The sequence below is a fragment of the Histoplasma capsulatum genome, assembly GCF_000150115.1.
Source record: "Histoplasma capsulatum G186AR genomic scaffold supercont2.14, whole genome shotgun sequence".
NCBI classification, from domain to species: Eukaryota; Fungi; Ascomycota; class Eurotiomycetes; order Onygenales; family Ajellomycetaceae; genus Histoplasma; species Histoplasma capsulatum.
Window position 1 is genome coordinate 695,052 of NW_025544814.1, and position 21,127 is coordinate 716,178.

The window sequence follows — 21,127 nt, forward strand, 5'->3', positions numbered from 1 at the left end:
ATGAATGTCTGTCCAATTTTTACTAGAAAAAAAATCGAGAGGTACTGCTAGTATGAAAACTCAGAGACAATTCAGAGGGGGTCGGCAAAGGCTGAGAGATGCAAGGAGGATGTGTCCACCAATACAAAAAGCATTGCAACATGTATCTGCCTCCATATCTGTTGCCAATCAACAACATATACATGTTAGTTCATTAGGAAAGCAATACACAAAAGCATTAAGTTAGAGCAGGAAAATACTAATTAATATAAAGAAACGGGAAAATTATATGTATAAATTTTAGGGAGCAAAAATAAAAGTATATATCATATTATGCGTTCCATTTGCTTCTCTTCTTTTCCCTTGTCTCTTGCTTTCATCAAACAACACCCAATCAATATACGACGAAGTTCCCCCAATCAACATTGTCATCACCGTCATCGGCATCAATATTTAGGATGTAATACGAAATCATATTCATTGCCTATGTAGGATGTGTGCGCTGCTTGGGAATTGGCTCATATAAATAAGTATCGGGATGGATGGATGCAAATAATTGATGAGAAAGAAGAGCTTAAGGAGAAGGGGGGAGGGCGGGGGGAAGGGATTAGCTAGTTGGGGTGGAGGGATGAGTGAGATATATGGTTGGTGTGGAGGATGTGGGGTCGAGCAGTTTGAGGATTGGGCTTTAAAGGGCCGGGAAGGCACGATTGAGGTGTTATGTTGTCGATCTCTAGATCTTCTGGTAGAAGAGAAGATAGGCAACCTTGTTCTCACGAACTCCAGCCCCAAATCGACTACTACTTGGCGTCCGCTTGCCAGACGAAGACTCTGCCGACGGCGACGTGGTTCCATTGACAACAGCAGCCATGGACTTCTTGCTTGCATGGCCACTACCACTGCCGCTTGTTTGCCCGTTGACATGGCTCCATCCCTGTTCGTTTTCCTGCTGCGCCAGGTGCTCCATATCGAATTGTTCGAAGATATTGCCTTGCGCTGGTTTATCTGCCAGCCTATGCTGCTCAAGGGCAGCAGCAAGAACCTTGGGGTCCTCCTCGCTTCCAGCATTCGCGACTTCTTCACTCCTGACACGGTGGATAGAGGTGTCATCGAGGCGGATCCATTCGCGACCATCTTGCCTGCGAACATCAACTGTGTAGTGGCCGCCGCTCGCATTTTTGCCGTGGTGGTAAATCACTCCCGTAAGACGGTATTTGGGAAGACCGCTACCCTGAGCAGAAATGATGTTGCGTCGATGGGGTGGGAAAACTTCTTTGGGAAGCTCCAGTTCCAGGGGATACCCAACCTTCTTCCAGATCTTTTGGGTACCCTTGGTAACGTTATCATATTGGAAACGTTTCAGATGGAGAATGAGGACGGGGGGCAAGTTTTCGATGAAAACTTGCTTGGTAGCCGTAACTTTAGGGCCACGAGATGAGTTGAAGTCGCCTTGGATGGTCTCTGGCTTAGTGAGACCTTTAAGCGCATCAATGATATTAATAACCTGGGGAGAGCCAATGTCAAGTTGAAGGGACTGGTAAGGTTCAAGGGTAACGGAGTTTTTGTTTCCTGGCACTCTAAACTCTGATCTAAGTTTGCCGCCGAATATTTTGGTGATTGGCGATTCTACAGAGATGTGTCCTGAGGATCGAGTGATTGCGGGTCTCTGTTTGTGGCCGACTTCCAACCATCCTTCCACAGAGAGTTCGGATGCTGCGGATGCGGAATCGGTTTCAACAGGAGTAGAAATGTCGGATCCAGTAGATGAAACTTGTTTAGCTGCCTGCGTACACTCGTCATGGAGCTCTTCAAGAAGGAAGCCAAGAAACTCTTGTGCATCTTGTTGGTGACCACGCTTCTAGGTATTAGCTTGAATGAAACCAGGCCGTTGAGGTGAAGGAACTGGGAGACTTACCCTCATGTCTCGAAATCGCGGAAGATGTCTAATGACTTGATAAACATATTCTGGAATGAATGACTCGCCATATTGCTCTAATTCGTTTTGCTTCAATCGGAGCCTCAGTTGCTCAACTGAGGTCGCAGCATCAATTACCCGAAATTCTCGCATAAACATGATCCTGGAAGGGGAAGGGACTGTTAGCACCAGGAATAATAACTGGGATCATGGGTGGAGTCGGGGATAGAACAGCTTACATAGCATCAATTAGTGGAAGATCGCTCTTAAACGTATGAACCGCACGCCGACCGATTTTGTCAAGAAACTCATAGAAAGGAACACAAAATACCAGAATTTGAAGCACCTTTATAAATATACCATTAGCACACCGGCAGAAAATGAACACTCGCAAGAACTAAAATGGAATACTTACGGAATTCATATAACACATATTGCCAGTATTTACAAGCCCGCGCGGCTCAATAAATGCGATTTTGTCACCGTATTGTTCAGCATTGGAGCTTAAATGGTTAATAACATCAAGAAGAGATTCGCCCTTAGATACCCCTAGTTCACCGATCCCAGTCGACGTGGGTGAAGCGCCACCAGCAGATGGAGGCGCCTTGGTTCGTACTAAATCAGCCCACGATTTTGGGGGAGCTCGAATTGGAGGTGTGGGTTTAGGCGCGTCCTGCGTTGGGATAGCGGACTCCGTTGACGAAGGTGCAGTATCCGTTGTCTGCGTCCCATCTGGGGTGGGTCTAAGCGGAACTTGCCCATCGCGTTTCGGGGTCGTTGGGGTGGTCTTCGCAGGGCTGGTGGGTGGTTGTTTTGTTGTGCTGGGGCTGGAAGGAATTATTGGCACGATAGGAACAATTGGAATAGCCTGCCGCGCACCGGCAGCTTGCGCTGGAGTATGTTGCGGTTTGGTTCCGGTTTGAGAGGCAGTGGTAGATGAAGGAGTTGTGGGTTGGATGAGATTAGATTCTGAGGAAGGCTGGGGGGTTGCAGGGCCGTCCTTTTCTGACTCTGGTGCGGTCTTCGACGGACCTTCAACGGATGTGGATTCTTGGACTTTGACATCAGATGGATCGGCTTTTGTAGAAAACTCTACTCGTACTGTGGAAGCTTGCAGAGTTCGAGCTTTCCGCCGACGACGGGGAGCCCTCGCAGGGAAGGGCGCTTCGGGAACCGACAGCCAAGGGAGCTTAAGAGAAATCGTTGTAAGCTTTCGACACCTAGACATTTTAAATTCAGTCATGGGAATGGTACATACTGGTGGTTGGAATAGTTGTCTTGACAGTGGAGTTGCAGTTTTCGTTCTCTCAGGAGCATTTACTGGCTGAGAAGGAGGCGTCTGAGGCGCAGGGGTATTGCTGTTGCGCTTGGTGTAATTGGAGTCTGCGGGTTGAGTGGGTTGAGATTTCGCAACAGGGCTGACGGATAAGTTCCTTTGACTATTCGGCACGGCTGAACTTGAAGCTGAAGGTGGTGTTGGTGTGGAAGAGAATGAAGACTGTAAGGGAGTTGAGGATGTGGTGCTGGATTGTGTGGGTAAATGTGAAGGTGGCGTTGGTCCCGAAAGCGACCCCGAAAGAGCCGGTAGAACGGGCTGCGAACGGGGATACGACGAAACAATTAGAGGTGCATTTGGCTGAAACTGTTGCGGTGGAGGAGCTAGCGGGGGGACTTGTTGGTAGGGGTACCAATGCTGATACTGTTGTGTATGTGCTGGATAAAGAGCAGCTGGTGGGCCATTCGTGTGGGCATGGGGTTGGTGATAGCCCATATAGCCGGGGGTGGGCCGAATGTTGGGAGGGCCTGACACGTAGGGGATATCATGCTGCCTTCTCGGGGCCGGGATAGGCGGCTGGCCATGGGGCATCGGGGGGAGATGATGGTTCATCATGCCCCCCAGATTTTATACGGAAAACTCCTGATTGCGGCGCTGATACTGCGCTGACCCTGCAGTCAAACCTGATCTATCTGGGAGCCATACGAAAGACACAGCACAGCAGACAAGGGGCAGTGGGGAGGTGAGAAGACAGCGACGACGACGCAGCACTCGATCACACAGTCACAGCATTTAAAACAGCAGACGCAAGGAGAGTTTATAAATATCAAGACGCGGGCTTTTGAGGTATAGAACAGGATAGGATCCTGCAGGTCGTAATAGAGGTTGTGGTTGTGGTGGTTGTGGTGATGGTGATGGAGGTGGATGGCGGAGTAGGCTGTGAAGAAAAGCTGTGGTTAGTCGAGAATGGTTTTGTTTCTCCACAGGGGGGATTTTCAAGACATACCCGACCCCAACAGTATTCGCGTGGCCCAGAAACAGAGGAAAACACGGGGGGATTGGGGACTAACAAGTAATAGGTAACAGATAAAGCAACGAGACGCAGAGGAGCGGAGAGGTGGAATAGGGCGAAGATGCTGCAGAGATGTCGCTATCCTCGCTGTTGTTGTCGGTGTTTTTTTTTTTTCTTGTTACGGGGATTTGGCGGCGAGCGAGGCTTGATGAGTCAGCGCGAGCTCCAGGTATCGTACGGTACGGTAAAAAACGGTATTATAATACGCGAGCGCCCATCGATTGTGTCATGGCACTTGTTTCATGCGTGACGATACCGTTCCAAACCTGCCGCCTCGCCCCTCCTGATACATCTCGATCTCCCATCTCTGTCTCTGCGTCACCTTCGTCTGCTTCTTCTTCGCCTCTGCATCGCGCCCCGGAACGCTTGGTGTTCCAATGGGTCCTCGGTCCTTGGGGCATCTGCTATTACTCTCACAGGCTCTTGTTGGGCTTGTTTCCTTCTGGTTTCTGTATTTGCTTTCCCGTTCACACCTTTCGTCATATCTCATAAGTTACTAGTTGGAGGGACATTCGAGCTACATCTTACCTCCCTGCCAATCAGCTTATTCCCCCTCGACTGGATATATCCATCTCCGTCTTCGTCGACATTCCTTTCTTCGTTGGCGACTGGCCTATCTTGTGTCCCTCCTGGCTGCTGTGTCCAAGGGGATATAATGTCGTCCGGTCCTGGCCAGTCTTCTGTCCCCTCAAAAGCAATCAACATCCCCAGTCAGCCTTCCCAGTCGTTCCAGGTTGCCTCAAATCCGGGCATTGAAACCGCTTCTCAACGGAGAACCTCGGCGTTCTTGGGTGCTGGGTCGTCATCCAAGAACTTATCGTCTCCAAGGAACCATCAGACAAGGAAGAACCAGCATAAACGGCATCGTCGTCCTCGCTTGGATGACGAGGATGTCTTTGCAGAATCCGTATGTTTTTGTCCCGTTGTATTAATGTCACCTCTAGTATATTACTCTCTCTGGTTCCCTAGTCTCATATATTGAGTGATAACAGGCTGCGATGAAGTCCACAATGAGCCGGAAGGGGCAGACCTCCATCACACATTTGATGAACTTTTCTCTCCCCCCTCGGCCCCAACAAAATCTCAATGGATATTCTCGTGGTCCAAGGCGCAACAACGCATGGGGTCCGCGTTCTGGTTATCACGCCGTTGACAAAGCCAGGTAATTACCATATCTATCTATTTCTCTGCTAGATAACAAGTGGACTTTTCTGACAGCAAGTAGATATGTTCATGCGAATTATCGATTCATCGTCAATCCAAAGAACAGCTACCATGCCCAAGCCACGAACGCTGACGTCCACCTTGATTGGAATTCGGTCCTACAAGTTTTAGTCTCGACTGACACTCAAGCGACTAGCTGCCCGATCTGCCTCTCCACCCCAATCGCTCCCCGTATGGCTAAATGTGGACACGTCTTTTGCCTTCCATGCGTTATCCGGTACATGCACTCGACGGATGAGTCGAACCCTCTTCCGGAAAAAAAGGCTCGTTGGAAGAAATGCCCAATTTGTTGGGATACCGTCTATATATCGGATATACGGCCTGTTGGGTGGTATAGGGGTCAAACAGATACCCCTACTGAGGGTGGGGACGTTGTGCTTAGATTGGTTATGCGACACCCCGGAAGCACCCTTGCCCTTCCACGGGATGGTGTGGAAAAATCGCTTGGTCTGGACGACGATATTCCTTGGTATCATGTGGCAGAGGTACCTGACTATGCGCGGATAATGAAAGGAGGCGAGGATTACATGATTTCCCAATACGACAATGAAATCCAAGACCTGTTACGGCAGGCGCAGGAAGATGAATTGCTTTTCGGCGATGATAGCACTTGGACCCGGAAAGCTGTCGCGGCAATAAGAGAGGCGAAGGAAAAAGTGAAGGATATTGGGAATCCGCCAATCCCACCCCGTCAACCTCCTGAGCGTCGTCCCACTAGAATCCCTATCAAGTTTGAGCAACCGCCGGATGGTGTCCCAGAGATGTATAAAATCCGCCATGCTACAAAACCCGGACAGACCTTACCCAACAATGCACATACTCCGTCGAATCCGACGCCTACCGCGCAAAATACTTTCCCCAATCATGACCAATTGGACGATGTTTCGGTAGCTATATCGAAACTAGAGGTTAATCAAATCCTAGAAATGCAAAACCAGAGGACGCATAGCAATCTTGGTGCACAGTCTAAAACTGCAGGAAAAGCTAGAGATGCCAGTGGCGGTCCACATCCTCCTGATCATCCTTTCTACTTTTATCAAGCACTTCCCCACTTTTATCTTTCCTCATTAGATATCCGCATCCTCAAGGCTGCATTTGGGGACTACTCCCAATTCCCTTCAACCATCCTTCCGCGTATTGAACGTATATCAACAGGACACATTGTGGACGAGGATCTACGGAAACGCACGAAATATCTCGGCCACCTCCCTTACGGCTGCGAAGTCAGCTTTCTCGAGTGCGACTGGAGAGACTTGGTTGGTTCAGACGTCCTCCAGCAATTTAGTGGCGATATCGAGCGACGACGAAAACGAAACCGAGAAAAAGCGGCACAGGAGGAAAAGGAACGCATTCGTGCCGAGAAGAATGAAGAAGAACAACGCTGGGCTTCCGCTCGACGGAAGCGGCCGAGTGTATCCGCTGCCGACAGGCCGTTTTCTGAGAATGACTTTCAACCTCTTGGTTTCGAAGCTTCGTCATCAGCGCCCGGCTTCGATCCGACTATGTCATCCGCCTCACCACCCTGGTCCTCGTCGAGGGGCAGGAATCGACCATCATTTACCGCGTTGGCATCGCCATCCGGAAGTCCGCCTGACTCATCTGCCGCTACCACTGCTGGGCCTACGTTGCATCGGACAGTTTGGGGCACGGCAGCTATTGCTCCAACGTCACCGCAGGCTACGTATAGGAACCCCGACCGTGAGCCGAATGATGGGTGGCTACAGGACTGGGAACGGGAGTTGATGGTCGAGCAAGAGCACAAAATCCTTGCTGCGACGACTAATATCGACAGTGATGGTCCCAGGAATAGTACTAATGCCACCGGTACAGGGACAACAGGCGGGAAGAAGAAGAAAAACAAGAAAATTACACTGATGTCGACGACGGCACGGCGGGCGGCTTGACAACATGGAAATCAAAACGGAAGGTGTAATTTTATTTTACCTTGCCTTTTCAGCCACTCTGCAGTGTCCTCTCTGCTTCCTACTCCACTTGGGTTGTTCTTTCTTTTTTTCCTTCCTGCAAGCTTTTTCTATATTTTGCATAATATGCTTGCGTCTATTGGTAGATTCGCTCCCCACGAATGCCCATGTCGTCTTTTTTATAGAATTCTATATACATATATAATTTATTTCTCAACATATCCTAGGAGTACGTTGTGATGGAGACCTCCGTTATTTGAGCTTGAATACAACCCCCACATTCCTCTATTTTTTATTGGACTACCATCCCCGTCCCGCCCCGTCTTTCCCGCAGTTTACCCGATCCTGATGACGGAGCGAATCAAGATAGCTAGCTGGATTGGTTATGTATGAGCCTCGCCCATGAAACGCGTGGCAAGAAGATCGGACAGAGGAGAAAGAAGAAAGGGCACATCGATTTTCTCATGTCTCCTTTTTTCTCGGGAAAGCTCCCGTAACGTTATCAAATGATGATGTGAGATAATTTACATGTTCTGAGCTCGCAAGCACATAACTGTTCTGTTTCTTCTTTTCGCTTCTTTCTCCGCATTTTTATCTAGTATGTGGCCCTCCATTTACTGACGTATTTAATGAAATGCCACTGACCCCCCGCCAAAAGCACATTCACATGCACATGCACATACATATGTCGGACGGGGTGGAGCTTCCGTGATTTCTTCCCATAAGCGGAGAACCAGGTTGTCGGCTGTGTATTTATGCGATTCTGACAAGGCGAATGATGTAAGTTTTACGACCATGTACAGCTAACGCTCATGTAAGTTTACCGCTATGATACCACTTGCTTGACTTATTGAAGCTCCTGACTGGATTGAATGGACGGATTGGCCTATATACGGGGATTGATTTATATCCGCCGCCCTGGCGTTGAGTGTGTATATATATGGATATAACTTGATCCAGTGCCTTAGTTCTCTCATTGATATTAGTGTTATATACTGTACCAAATGAAATGAAGCTCCCACTGGGCGCTCAGTCAATCGTCCAAGAATTTTTGTCCAACTCTTTGCGAATCACGCTATACTCCCTTTTTTTAGTCCTCACTTAGAGTATTTTCTGGGGGATATTGGGGTATCATCTCTCTGACGTGTAAATTCTGATTTGGGACCAATGCTGCTTTATCATCAGCCATGGCATCCTCCGATTTCGGTTATTATACGGAGTATATAAAAGTGATTCAAAGCTCCCTTCGGATGATAACCAGTATTGGGATAACGCGAAGCGGGCATCACGGGACTTCCTGTTGTACGGCGATGGTATTGAATTTCACAGATCTATGTTTATTCCGTATTTTTCCCAAATCAACATACATAGTTGCCCAACCACCATTCTAATTGGTCAATTGAGCGTAAACCTCGTATCATCGTACCGCAATGTGATTCGTCGGAAATTTGAGCCCCTTTTCCCTTTCCCGTTGCCGAATTGTCAACCTTTTCAACGCTGAATTTCGCTGTTGCAGTTTGCCGTCCTTATTTTCATCTTCTCCGCCTTCTCCTCTTCCTGACGCTGGACGCCCGTCTCCCACCAGCGCCAATATGACCATCACTCGCTCACAGACGGGGAAAACCCCCAAGTAAGTACGCTGGTGCAATACGCGTGTTACGGCACAGGCCCTTGCTGCTAAATTCAGGGTCTCCGAACATGATCCCTATCTATTGCTCCCACTAACATTTGATTGCACCTAGAAAAACCCAGCGTGATGGCTACGTAGACACCCCAGGGCGTCGTGTCACCAGAAGTCGTTCGTCCATTACTCCCGACTTAAGCGCGGACGCTGAGATCTCAGACATGTCCACCTCTACATCGTCAAGCCTAATCCTCGAGAACTCAGTGACTACGGGAAGACGTGTTGCTGAGAAGAAACAGGATGGCTATGCCGTGGATAACCTCGCCGGTCAGAAAAAGGCCGCCAACGGGACCGCGTCGAAGAATTACAAAATCGATGATTCAGGCCACTTCGAATTTGGCGGGTCTCTTGGCTGTTTATCCATGATGATCGGATTCCCGTTGCTGATGTATTATATGTGGATCGGGGCAACATATTATGAAGGAGGCCTTCCATTGCCCGAAGAAGGACAGACAGCGAAGGAGTTTGGACTCCATCTGCTTAATCTGGCGTATGACGGCGCATTCCCCAGCGCTAAAGCGTGGATCACATACTGGACTTTTTTCGTCTTTGAGGGACTGTTCTATTTATACCTTCCTGGCATCTATGTCGATGGTCGGAAACTAGAACATTTGGGTGGAAAACAATTGCCGTATTATTGCTCCGCATATGCGTCTTTCTACACAACGATTGTAGTCGCCATTGGTCTCCATGTGAGCGGATTGTATAAGCTAGATACAGTTATTGATGAATTTGGTCCCTTGATGAGTGTTGCCATCTTGACTGGTTTCATCGTCTCCATCATTGCGTATATCTCTGCTCGAGTTCGTGGTGCAGAGCATCGCATGAGTGGCTACCCCATCTACGACTTCTTTATGGGTGCCGAGCTCAATCCGAGATTATTGGGAATCTTGGATTTCAAGATGTTTTTTGAGGTCCGGCTTCCTTGGTATATCCTATTTCTGATAAGTTTGGGAGCAGCGGCTCGACAGTGGGAGACTTATGGTTATGTTTCTGGCGAGGTTGTGTTCTTGGTGATGGCCCATTATTTATACGCCAATGCATGCTCGAAAGGGGAAGAATGCATCATATCTACCTGGTTTGTAACCGCTTTCCAGTCCTCTCATACTACAGATTATGCCAGGGGTAGAATGGGTAGTGAGGAGAGTCGCTAACATATCGCAAATAGGGATATATATTACGAAAAGTGGGGATTTATGCTTATCTTCTGGAATCTTGCTGGTGTCCCATTAAGTTACTGCCATTGCACCATCTATCTTGCCAACCATCATCCGGATACCTACCGCATGAACAGATATGCGCTTGCCGCTTTGTACATCGTCTATCTGTTTGTTTACTGGGTGTGGGACACCACCAACAGCCAGAAGAACCGCTTCCGTCAACAACGTGAGGGTGGTATGATCCTGAGAAAGACCTTCCCCCAATTACCTTGGCAAACTGTCAAGAATCCTCGAACCATCACGTCCAAAGCTGGCCACACGATCTTAGCCGATGGGTGGTGTACGTTAAATCCCAGCTCTGCAGTTATTGTACCTCTAACGTAGTTTGGATGTTCCTTCTAGCTAACACATTACTCTTTTGCTTTTTAGATGGATATGCACGGAAAATCCATTACACCTGCGATCTTATTTTCGCTCTGAGCTGGGGTTTGGTGACTGGATTTAAAAGCCCCTTCCCTTGGTTCTATCCCGTCTTTTTCGCCGTCATGATCGGTCATCGAGCGTTTCGAGATATTCAACGCTGCAGGGAGAAGTACGGAGAGGCCTGGACCCAGTATGAAAAGGAGGTGCCTTATCTCTTTTTTCCTGTAAGTTGTTTCACCCTTTTTTAATTTTGGCTACTTCCCTCGAACCATACTAACGAAAACAACCATAGTACGTCATTTAATTGGCATGGATATATGAATCATTAAGAATTCGCGCGAGGGCTATTCGAAATTATAACTCTTCCTGATGAAATTCCTGTTCTTCATTTTTCCCTTTCAATGTATCAAATTTTTAGAGTTTTGCCTTTTAATGCCGGGTTTCGGATTTCGGGATTCTTTCGTCTCTTTCTTCTTTTTTTCCTTCCCTTTCCTTTTTACTTTTTATATATAATTTTCTTTTTTTTTAAAATATCACTTGTTTGTTATTGGACAATCGGGAAGATAGGCTGACGACCCATATTCTCCATTTGTTTGGAACGAAATTGGGCATTCACAAAAGACAGTCGTATCCGCGTTTTTCATAAATTTACTCCGTTTGAACTTTCTGGTCTTCTCGCCATGCTTTCAACTAAACGTCCTATCCCAAATGGTGGAATTTCATCCCGTCCGAAGAGGGAAAAGTAAACATACGCGGCTACAATCCAGCTACATTCCACATTCACGAAATCAGACCCCACAGCGAACAAGCAAACTCACTCCCGCTTCCGCCCGTACACGACCCTCACCTTCGTATACAGATGGGACTTCATATCTTTCAAATCGTTCCCCACCGCCCGTAGCAGAACATCGAGCTCCTCTTTACTCCATTCCAGTACTCGTGTAAAGAGCGCAAGCGAATACGACTGCAGCATCTCCTGCACATGGGTTGCCTGATAGCGGCCTAGGTCCTTCATGCGCGCGTCCTTAGGCCAGGGGGACAGGGGAACCTGTTCCATTATTGTTTGTTGTTTGGTTAGTTCAAGATTTCGCGCTCTCGCTCTCGCTCTCGCTCCAACCCACCCCACCCCATTCTCCAGCCTAGATTCATAAAACCGGAAATTTCTTCAGCAAGGGCATTTATGCCCCATATATGCATTACTGTTTTGTTACGTTCGTCACATGTAATCAAGAGAATCTTCAACGCACCTTAAACACCACCTCCTCAACATCAACAAACCCCGCCTGCTCCATTCCCTCCTTCCAACCCCCTTCAACGCATAACTCCTTGCCAAACCGCCGACTCGCCTCCACAAGCAGCCGCTGCCACTGCATTGCCGTCACCGCACGCTCGTGGGTCCCGTCGTCTGAGAAGAAATTCGCTTCCATGCTTTGCATCTCCAGGTAGCCGCCGGGGGCTACGTGGCGGTAGGCCCGCTCGAAGAGTTTGGAGTAGTCGTGGACCGAGCCAGTGATTTCGCGCGTATGGATGAAGTCAAACAGGATGGGGCTAGTAGCCGGGGTGGGTACGGAGGTAGTCAAGTTGTCATTATTGTGGAGCTCATCGGTGCGATTGTCAGCCCGGGGAGAGGAGGGTTTAGGGGCATATGTGTCGTCCGTGGCAGCAACTATATACGGCCACTCGGCTTCGAAATCATCGATTTCAAAGGTACAGTTTGGAGGTATGGAGATGCGTTGGATCGGGCTTAGGTCCGTCCCTATTCTCAGCGTTAGATGGGTCCGTTCTGCCTTTCCACTTCCTCCTTTTTTTCGCCTTGTTTCACCACTTTTTCTTTCCACGAACCGAGAACTTGCGATTTTTGGTGCTGGCTGCCATGTTAATTAATAAGTTTTAGATTCGTGTTCAAGAGCCATTCCTATTTTCTATCTTCCATCTTCCTTTTCTCATTTTCTAGCTTCCCCACCCATCCTCTACCCTCACCCTCACCCTCACCCTCACCCTCACAACATGCAAGCCTCGTTCGACAACACTTCCAGGGAGCATAGATACTCACTCAGCAAATTCAATCGCCCAATTGCCCGTTCCAGTTCCTAAATCGAGCACTCGTCTAGGGTTCGGATCTATCGGGGCGCAGTACAGACGACGACTCAATACACAACGGTATATGAAATGCAGCTAGTTGCCATAAGCATAGTTAGTAATTAATTTTGATTGTTAGCTCAAAGGAAGAATTCTAGCGTGAATTATACATGCAGCATACCAAGTCCATTCGATCTTGCTCTCGTTTATCATTTGGCTGATATCTCAGTCATGTTAACTTGCGTACCTGTACGACTACTAGAATGGAGCAAGGTGATAAAGGGAAATTTCACGCACCAAAAAGTATGATCCATCTTTCAATCCGTGATATCGCCGGCCATTCTGAAGTACCGCCGTGAAAATTGCATTGTGAATATCATGATGCCAAACACTATTAAGGGTCTTCTTTCAACGTTTGACGCCATCTGTCAGCTTAACTTACCTCGAACCTAAAATCAACATAACCGGTCTATATTAGCCTCGCTTCCGCCAGACGTAGGTCAGTCACTAAACGGGGGGATGCGGGGCTTTGGATGGAGAGCTTTTTCTTCACCTATAATTAAATACAGTGGAAGCTAGTGATGAAGTATTGCTACATCTTAAAGGAAAGTTAGCAACTGTGTGTACGTATACACACACTCTCTCTTGTCCATCTAAGTTTCTATCTAGACTTGCTGTTGGAGATTGGAGGGGCCACTCACGGGCTCCCATGTTGCTGCAGCAGATCCGACTCTGGCTGAATCTCATCCTGCCACTCCAAATCTTCAGATCAGCAAGTAGTTGTTAATTCAACAGGAGGATCCAAAGTACTTGTCATTTGAAGACAGAGGAGAAGAAGATGGTCAGTCCTACATCGTGTTCAATTGTTAGTTCCATCGTGGCCACACGCCCCAAAAATGCCCGCTGGAGGCCTTGAAGGTTGTATAAAGAAGCTGCAGCAACCTCGGGGATTTGCCTCAACGTGAGTACTGCGAGAATCCCTGCCGCGCAAGTGGTAAATAAGGAGGAGAATTGAAAAATAACACAGAACAATGGTGGTCGAAATAGGAACTCCGACAGTGTAGGGTACGTTCAATAGCTTAGGGTCTTGAGGATCTTGTTGATCTTAGGTGTTTGATGTCGGGCCCTCATCCAGGCTCACATTTTCCGCCTGCGATTAGGTACCTATGTATCGTAGATTAGTAGCAAAAACTAACGATCAACAATATAAGATCAAAATGCAAACACCTGGTCTGCCGACCCAAAAGAAAGAGCAGGAGGTGAGAGAGTTCTGATAAGTGAATATTGAGACTCCAAGAAAGCGGGGAAGATAGAGGTCGATATATTTAAATATGCTTCACCGCATAGGATCGTAGCATACAACATGCACACACATCCCTAACCCGCATTGCCAATGTAGTATTGAACGGGTTCTTAGTTGGCAGATCCGAATGGAAAAGCCTACCGAGTTTCCAAGGAATAACTGGTGTGGCAATGTGATTCATTGGCTTCCTGCAGAGGGTCATTGGTCAGATAGATGTTGAATGGTCCAACGCTATGATGTGTGACGTTTCGAGGGGGGATAACGCTTGTTGAAATAAACCAAAAAGGCCATCCGATGGTCCTCTTGCCACTTGCTATGTTTGAGCTTCAATGATCTCCGGTAATATTTAAATATGGAGGTGTGGAACATGAGAAGTTTAAATGGGAATCTCAATGATCCAGCCCTCCCAGCATAAGAGCTATGGGGCTTTTGTACCTAAACTGACAGCCAAGCTTTAGGCATCAAGGCTCTAAACCCAGCCCAACGGTTTGGGGGTCGTGTTCAGCATCCCCTATAAGGTTCTGCACCAGTTGTAACTAGTGAAGCCTAACTTACTCCACCAGTGGGGGGTGTGGAAGGGGGCGCAAAAGAAAAGAAAAGAAAAGGAATCAGAGCGGAATTGACTGACCCCTTCCTTATGTCTGCCCACGCCACCAAGAAGACTGGCTAGGGAGGATAAGGCATACCGTCAGACGCAGCAGCTCAGGGTAAGCTGTTGCGCTAACAGGAAATCCATCTCGATTCCACAGCTTCGTACTGACGATCTACCTTATATCCATCATGCCAATAGTAACCGCCACCACGAGCGTGGTTTTTGGCCTCAGCTTCCAGTTCCCGCTTTGTCCCGGCTCCCCGTTAGACTCTTGCTGTGAGATCACCATTGGCTTTTCACAAAAGTCATTCAACCCTCTCAATAACTCGGTTTCTTGGGCTGGTGATAAAATTGGATACAGCAAGGTCAGAGTGTAGCCACTAACGCCCGTGAGCAATATAAGGACCATCAAACGCCTCCTTTTACCATATTCTCGATAGAAAGAGCATCAATCGCGATCGTCGCTGGGGATTATAACACGTATGGAATGGTCGGTTTGGAGTTTGTTTAACTCCACGTATGAGCGCCTACACACCTATGGGAACAAGAGTATGAACTTCGCAATCTGCAGTATTTTCGAGGTTTTGTGAGCCGGTATGAGGCTCCCGGTCCTAAGAGTGACGTGATGTTGAAGATTCATCAATAACAAATATTAGATGGCCGGGGATCGCTATTCATCAAAATGAATAGGCCAGGTTATACTCTGGTTATACTCTGGTTTGTCCCACTCCGTCACAATGCCCTGACCCGTCAGGATACTACATCGATAACGTCGCGCATCTTCCTCACCCATTATGGAGTGGGGCATTGAGAGTAGTCATTGTTGATGAGTCTTAAAATCAGATAAATGTAACAAATTGCAGACATGAATGTTTGCTGAGATGGCAGAAAACGTGAGAAAAAAAAAATTAAGGCAGTCGATTTCTTGCTTTCCGACATCGACTATTTGAAGGTGAGTGTGGGAAAATATCCAGTTCTCATCATCCTCATCAAGAGGGAACGCTCCAATTCAATCGAATTGTTGGTGATCGTTAGATGAATATGTAGATAGTCGTGGCAGCAATGTCAAGGAAAAGTAAATACATGAGACATATTCGCTATCGGTTGCAGAATAAAAGGGGTGGAACTGAGAAAGGGATTGGGGAATATAGAGACGATGAAATCGCAAAAGGAGAAAGCAAAGCGGAGTTCGTTGTGAAAAAAACACAAACGTATCTCGCCAGGGGTAGAAGAAATGAATCCCTTCGGCGAAAACTAGACAATGTAATATGAAACATAGATATCACGAAACATGAGAATAAAAAAAAGGGAGAGAGAGAGAAAACAAGGAAAATACAACCCACACTAACATCCGGAACAGTACCTCGACAACCCTCTTCTAGTGATCATAACCCGATCTTCGCCTCAGTCATCTCCCCCAGTTCGCTCTCCAACTTCATCAATGTCGTCATCATAATCACCACCACTACCTCTAATCCCACCGCCGTAATCTTCAGGCTCAGGAGTCGCAATGTCATTCGAAGCCAGCGGCTCATTCTTTGCTCCATTCACCGCCAGCCGGTCGGCTGCCTCATTTCCAGGATCTCGACTGTGTCCTCGGACCCATTCAAACAACGTCTTGACATTCAGCAGTGTCCGCTCTTCAATTTTGAGAAGGATGGATTGGATTAAATCTTTGTTCTCGACCGGCTTATCCTGCGCCGTCATCCATTTGTTGCGTTGCCAATTCACAAACCATACCGTCACGCAGTTGATCGCGTACTTGCTGTCTGTGAAAATAGTGACGTCGCGGTGCCGTGGCGCAATGTCCAATGCGCGTATGATTGCCGTCAGTTCTGCTCGTTGGTTTGTTTGTCGGCTGCCTTTGAGTGGCTCGGATACGTTCCTGCTGACAGGGAATGAGAGAGTGAGATGTTAGTAAAGGGCCGAGAGCTCTTGAAACAACGCGCTCCTATCGCAGATTAATATTTAAAGTATAAAATGGGGCCTAAATACCTCTCATCGCCAGGACCAAAATATACTCCAACACCAGCCTTGGCTCCCATGGAACCATTTCTCAAAGAGCTTCCGTCGGTGTATATTTTTAAAGGTCCCGGACGTCCCAGTTGCTGCTTTGTTGGTAATTTTTCATGTGGCGATCTATATTTCAATTTCCCCGTTGTAGGATCAAGAAGGATGTTCGGGTCAAACCCGTCAACTGCACCTGGTGGCACGGGCCCCAATCCAGGCGGATACTCTTTCCCATCGGCATCGGTTGGCCGTTCCGATGTCAGGCCAGGAGCGCCAGGTAGATTCGTCTTCCCGGACAGATTCGGCTTATGCTCCACGTCTTGCGCAATTTCTGTCTCTTCCGGCATCTGTTGTCCCTGTCGAACATAGGCATCTGCCTCAGCCCAAGTCGCGAACCTGCGATATTTAGGTCCCCGGAACCCCCGCACTTGATCCTGCGTCACTGCCCAGTCGGTATATACACCTGGTTTTCGTCCCCGTTGTACACCGTAGAATTTTGTGCTCGTGGATGAGTTCCCAGGTCCCGTAGCAGTTTGTGTGCCAGTGAGGAAGGCATTTGCTTCATCCAGAGTAGGAAACGACTGGACTATAAGGAGACAAATGGTGAGTTAGCATTCGCCACTGTAGTGTGAATATGATGGCAGTATTATAGACAAACTTTTTGATGTTTGTATATATGAATAGAAGGAAGTTGGAATAGAAGAATAGATTAAAAACCTACAAACAGCACCCTTGAAGCCCGTCACTTGCGTTAAACAGTCATTCCACGTATGATAAACTCCAGGCTGGAATCCGAATTTCACCGCGTAGAACTTGGGCTCTGCGGTTCGTTTCCGCTTTGCACCGATGGGTTGTGATGTAGTTGACTCCACGGGGGATGCGGGGGTGCTGGAGGTTTTCATATCATTCGCAGCGGGTGACGGCGTTATCGCAGCCATGGTGAATAACCAAAATGGAAGTGGAGTGACGGCAAATGGGCGAAATCTTGTCCAGAGCGCGGATATCTGTCTAGGGTCCTTGCGCAGAAAGCGAAGGAGATGGATCCTCGGCTTCCACGAGGGAAGCAAAGCCACAGATAGACCGGATGTCGTGGCGAATAGGGAGGTTAAGTCGAGCAATGCCGTTCGTTAGCAAGAGAGTTGATCTTAGAACTTGAGGTGATGGAAAGACCGCCGAAGAAGAGCTTTGACTGTCCAAGTCTAAGATTAGATGATGCAACAGGAGGCATCCAGGAGTGTCCAATGCACACTGGAATCATTGAGAGCTGTGGAGGGTTGTCTGACGATTAAAAGAAGGTTGAACGATGTTGAATGGAGCCGGGGGGGTTTTAGCGGGGGACATTTCCTCTTTCGGACCGAGCGAGCTGCCCACCTGAACTAGTAGTAGTAAGTTAGACATCAAGAGAAAGAAACGAAGGGGACAAAAGGGACAAAACGAGGACATAGCGAATTGAATTATTAAAATTTCTTTTATTTTTGGCGTGCTGAAATTTTGAAACTCAACTGTTACTGAAAATAAAGGGCTTTGTTGCTCAACCATTTCCTCAAGAATAAACATATGCGTATACATAGTTAGATATACATCTCTCCCTATATATTGTGCTTCAGATAGTACGTTAAATGAAAAAAAAAAAAAAAAAAAAAAAAAAAAACCATAGTCATTTAGGACTGCCAGCATTCCAAGTTTGCACTCCGTTCTAGAATCTTCATATGCCTGCCTAACATCTTGAATGCAGGAAGGTGTACGGAGAACCCCAATATTCTTTAAATGAATTGATGCCAACCAGTTAGTCATTCCCGAGATCCAAAAAGATATCCCTATACCTCCTTCCTTCGACAAATCCAAAGAGGAGTTGTAATAGAGGGAGTGGAAATATTAGTCCTCTCTACCAAAGTAAAATGTTGTGGGCACAAGGGTCAAAATTCAAAATTCAAAATTCAAAATTCCAGAAACGCAAAGCTTCGAGTATTAATTTTTATCTCTTTGCAGTAGACGCGCGAGTTCTTTTTCTCTATCTGAGCAGGGGCGTTCGGGATCATTGAACTGTTCACCCACATTTGGCCGCGTACTTCGGTTCTCGGAAATGTTCTTGATCGTCGAGTTACCATCGCTGGTACTGTTCCAGCCAGGTGGGTCTTCTCGGCCCATCTCAGCAACTTCAGATCCAACGCATTTGGAATCTTGCAACCATTCGCGATGGAAAAGAATGAACTCAGAATCATTTTGCTCCGCATGATTGTTGTGATTCGCCTTCTGTGCAAGACGCTTGGACGGCTTGGTGGGATACGTACCCGACGATGACCGTGACTGGGTTGATCTCTTTCGCGATTCTGGAATATGGATGTTGGTACTGATATAGGCATTGATCCTGTCAGAGGAGAAGCCCGATATCGCCTATGGAAGCAAGCCATTTAGTTTTCGTTGGCTTCTAAGTTAGCTGCAGAAAAACTCACGTTATCTGGAGAGGACGGCCGTTCTCTGCTGAAATTTTCCTCGGCGAACGAAGCTTGAGTCGGGGTTCTACTCCCATCTCGGGAGGGAACACGGAGCTGTTCGACCGCCTTCAAACAGATGTCTGCAGCCGATCGATCTTCTGGTTTGAGGACCAACATGTGGGTCGCTAAGAACTGCATTGGACCTTCACTCTGGTATTTGTTGACTCTATCAATGATAGTTTTACACCAAGGTATTCCGTTGAGCGTGTTTGTGGGCAAGCCATGCGTGAGATCAAGAGCAACAACACCAAGGGACCATATATCAATTTTCACGCTATACTTTTCCCCCGGCTTACTAGCAATGAAGTATTCAGGGGGAACATAGCATTCTGTACCAACACGGCTCCTCAGAGAAGTCCCTTCTTTTGCTAAACCAAAGTCCGCGAGCTGGACATGAAGCGGATTGCGTTCGCGGACAAGGATATTTGCTGGCTTTAGATCACGATGTGCGACTGGAGGGTTTTTCTCGTGGAGATATTTCAAAGCTGATAGACATTGGGACAGGATCATCAACGTTTCGTTGTAAGAAAAGGGGTTCTCCAGATGCTCCATTCTAAGGTTCCCTCGCGGAAGATAATCCAAATACAAGCAAGGTTCCGTGCCCCCCATCTGAGGATAAAACTTCACAATATTTTCCTGTTAAAGTGTTAAAAGGACGTTTTTGAAGGTAAGAGTATGCCGACGCTTACATGCTTGACTCGGCCCATAATACGGATCTCCTTCTCCCACAACAGCCGCTGTTCACGGTCAAGAGTATCATGAGGCATTTTACAGGCATATTCAACGCCGGTGCTCACGTCCCACCGATGAGTTACAACTCCGAAGCTGCCGGAGCCGACTATCTTTCGCTCAAGGAAGATGGGGCCTTCGCGCGGAGAGTGTGCCCCGCTAACAGGTGCCGTTGTATTTTTGCTTTGCAACCCCAATTCACCGATACTCGGTTCACCCGATGTGGCTACCTTCGAGCGAAATTGCTCGACATTATCAATGTACCTGGAAAGGTCCTCCGGGTGCTGGGGCTTGAAAACGAAGATCCTGAATTGGAGCTGTTGGTGGATGTGAATGATTACCTCCTTTATCTCATTGAGAACTGAATGTCCACCAAGTATCCACGTGAAATTGCGGCGCTTTTCTCCTCCTTTCCCGTCATAGAGCACGGTGGTTCCGTGGCGGGATTTGTCTCGGAGGATTAGATGATTTTGGTTGTTAAAGGTCAAGTAACAATGCCACCCGCTGACAGGGTGTTGTCGTTGTTGATCTGGTAAGATAATGTCACATTTATTTGCATTCGTCCCAAGACAAAAGCCCTTGTTTCCTGCGAGTGTATTGTTAAACGTCAACTGCAGACCCTCTTGGTAAAATTCCTCTAAAACCTCTGGTTGGCTCACTGCGCGCTCAGGTGTAGGCTCTCGGCTCTGGCGGCTTGGTGCTTTTTCCTGATGATACATGGGAGGAAATTTTAGCGAATTATTACGAGGGTCGTTGATTGCCTTGGTGGCATCGGGAGACATGTTGTATGGGTATAATAGGGCTACCAAGCTCGGGTCGTCCATTTTCAAAGGCGGCTTTGTTCAACAAAACCAACGGCATTCTCCAGAACATGTGGGGTCAGGGAGTCTTTATTAGTTTCATAACATAATTAATATAGCGGAAAGAGACCCTGCAGGATTCTGCGCGCTGTGAACAAAGGCATGCCACACCCTTGGAGCAGGGCCGATGTTGGTTGGTCTTCAATGTTGTTTGTCACTGCCATCATCATGGCTCGGACTCCTGTATCAAATGATAGCCCAGCCTAGCTCATCCATTGGGCTATTAATACCCTCCATTCCCGCGACAAGCTTAACAGATGCGCCAATCCGGAAGCTGGCTCTGTTGGGCATTGACGCAGAGTGCGGAAAACCGTTTGTATTTTTCTGTCTACTTATACGATTGATTGCGCTAGCTGTATCTGGATTAGTCTTCCTACAGGCTGGACCTTGAGAAAAGGAACGAC

General features: G+C 47.6%; 7 protein-coding genes across 7 annotated transcripts; 3 read left to right on the top strand and 4 right to left on the bottom strand.

The window, feature by feature from the left end:
• Window positions 1–92: 92 nt before the first annotated feature.
• On the bottom strand, window positions 93–3,761 carry HCBG_07896 (ubiquitin-specific protease; the record flags this gene model as incomplete). Its single annotated transcript, XM_045434945.1, has 4 exons — window positions 93–1,834; window positions 1,895–2,057; window positions 2,134–2,240; window positions 2,310–3,761. The coding sequence occupies 4 exons, from the start codon at window positions 3,759–3,761 to the stop codon at window positions 713–715; spliced, it is 2,844 nt and encodes a 947-aa protein (XP_045284251.1).
• Window positions 3,762–4,897: 1,136 nt separating this feature from the next.
• Window positions 4,898–7,608, top strand: HCBG_07897 (RING finger domain-containing protein; the record flags this gene model as incomplete). Its single annotated transcript, XM_045434946.1, has 3 exons — window positions 4,898–5,149; window positions 5,235–5,404; window positions 5,603–7,608. 3 exons carry the CDS (start codon window positions 4,898–4,900, stop codon window positions 7,368–7,370), a joined length of 2,190 nt encoding a protein of 729 aa, XP_045284252.1.
• A 967-nt stretch (window positions 7,609–8,575) lies between these two features.
• On the top strand, window positions 8,576–10,959 carry HCBG_07898 (Delta(24(24(1)))-sterol reductase; the record flags this gene model as incomplete). The annotated part of the gene is made up of 6 exons (XM_045434947.1): window positions 8,576–8,607; window positions 8,974–9,018; window positions 9,131–10,150; window positions 10,241–10,572; window positions 10,662–10,879; window positions 10,948–10,959. The coding sequence occupies 6 exons, from the start codon at window positions 8,576–8,578 to the stop codon at window positions 10,957–10,959; spliced, it is 1,659 nt and encodes a 552-aa protein (XP_045284253.1).
• A 510-nt stretch (window positions 10,960–11,469) lies between these two features.
• On the bottom strand, window positions 11,470–13,196 carry HCBG_07899 (uncharacterized protein; the record flags this gene model as incomplete). The annotated part of the gene is made up of 7 exons (XM_045434948.1): window positions 11,470–11,703; window positions 11,903–12,411; window positions 12,498–12,523; window positions 12,709–12,830; window positions 12,916–12,951; window positions 13,032–13,125; window positions 13,177–13,196. 7 exons carry the CDS (start codon window positions 13,194–13,196, stop codon window positions 11,470–11,472), a joined length of 1,041 nt encoding a protein of 346 aa, XP_045284254.1.
• Window positions 13,197–14,817: 1,621 nt separating this feature from the next.
• HCBG_07900 (uncharacterized protein) lies at window positions 14,818–15,466 on the top strand (the record flags this gene model as incomplete). The annotated part of the gene is made up of 2 exons (XM_045434949.1): window positions 14,818–14,994; window positions 15,320–15,466. 2 exons carry the CDS (start codon window positions 14,818–14,820, stop codon window positions 15,464–15,466), a joined length of 324 nt encoding a protein of 107 aa, XP_045284255.1.
• A 567-nt stretch (window positions 15,467–16,033) lies between these two features.
• On the bottom strand, window positions 16,034–17,577 carry HCBG_07901 (RNase H domain-containing protein; the record flags this gene model as incomplete). Its single annotated transcript, XM_045434950.1, has 3 exons — window positions 16,034–16,514; window positions 16,625–17,225; window positions 17,361–17,577. 3 exons carry the CDS (start codon window positions 17,575–17,577, stop codon window positions 16,034–16,036), a joined length of 1,299 nt encoding a protein of 432 aa, XP_045284256.1.
• A 1,030-nt stretch (window positions 17,578–18,607) lies between these two features.
• On the bottom strand, window positions 18,608–20,645 carry HCBG_07902 (CAMK family protein kinase; the record flags this gene model as incomplete). The annotated part of the gene is made up of 3 exons (XM_045434951.1): window positions 18,608–19,033; window positions 19,093–19,770; window positions 19,824–20,645. The coding sequence occupies 3 exons, from the start codon at window positions 20,643–20,645 to the stop codon at window positions 18,608–18,610; spliced, it is 1,926 nt and encodes a 641-aa protein (XP_045284257.1).
• Window positions 20,646–21,127: the final 482 nt, after the last annotated feature.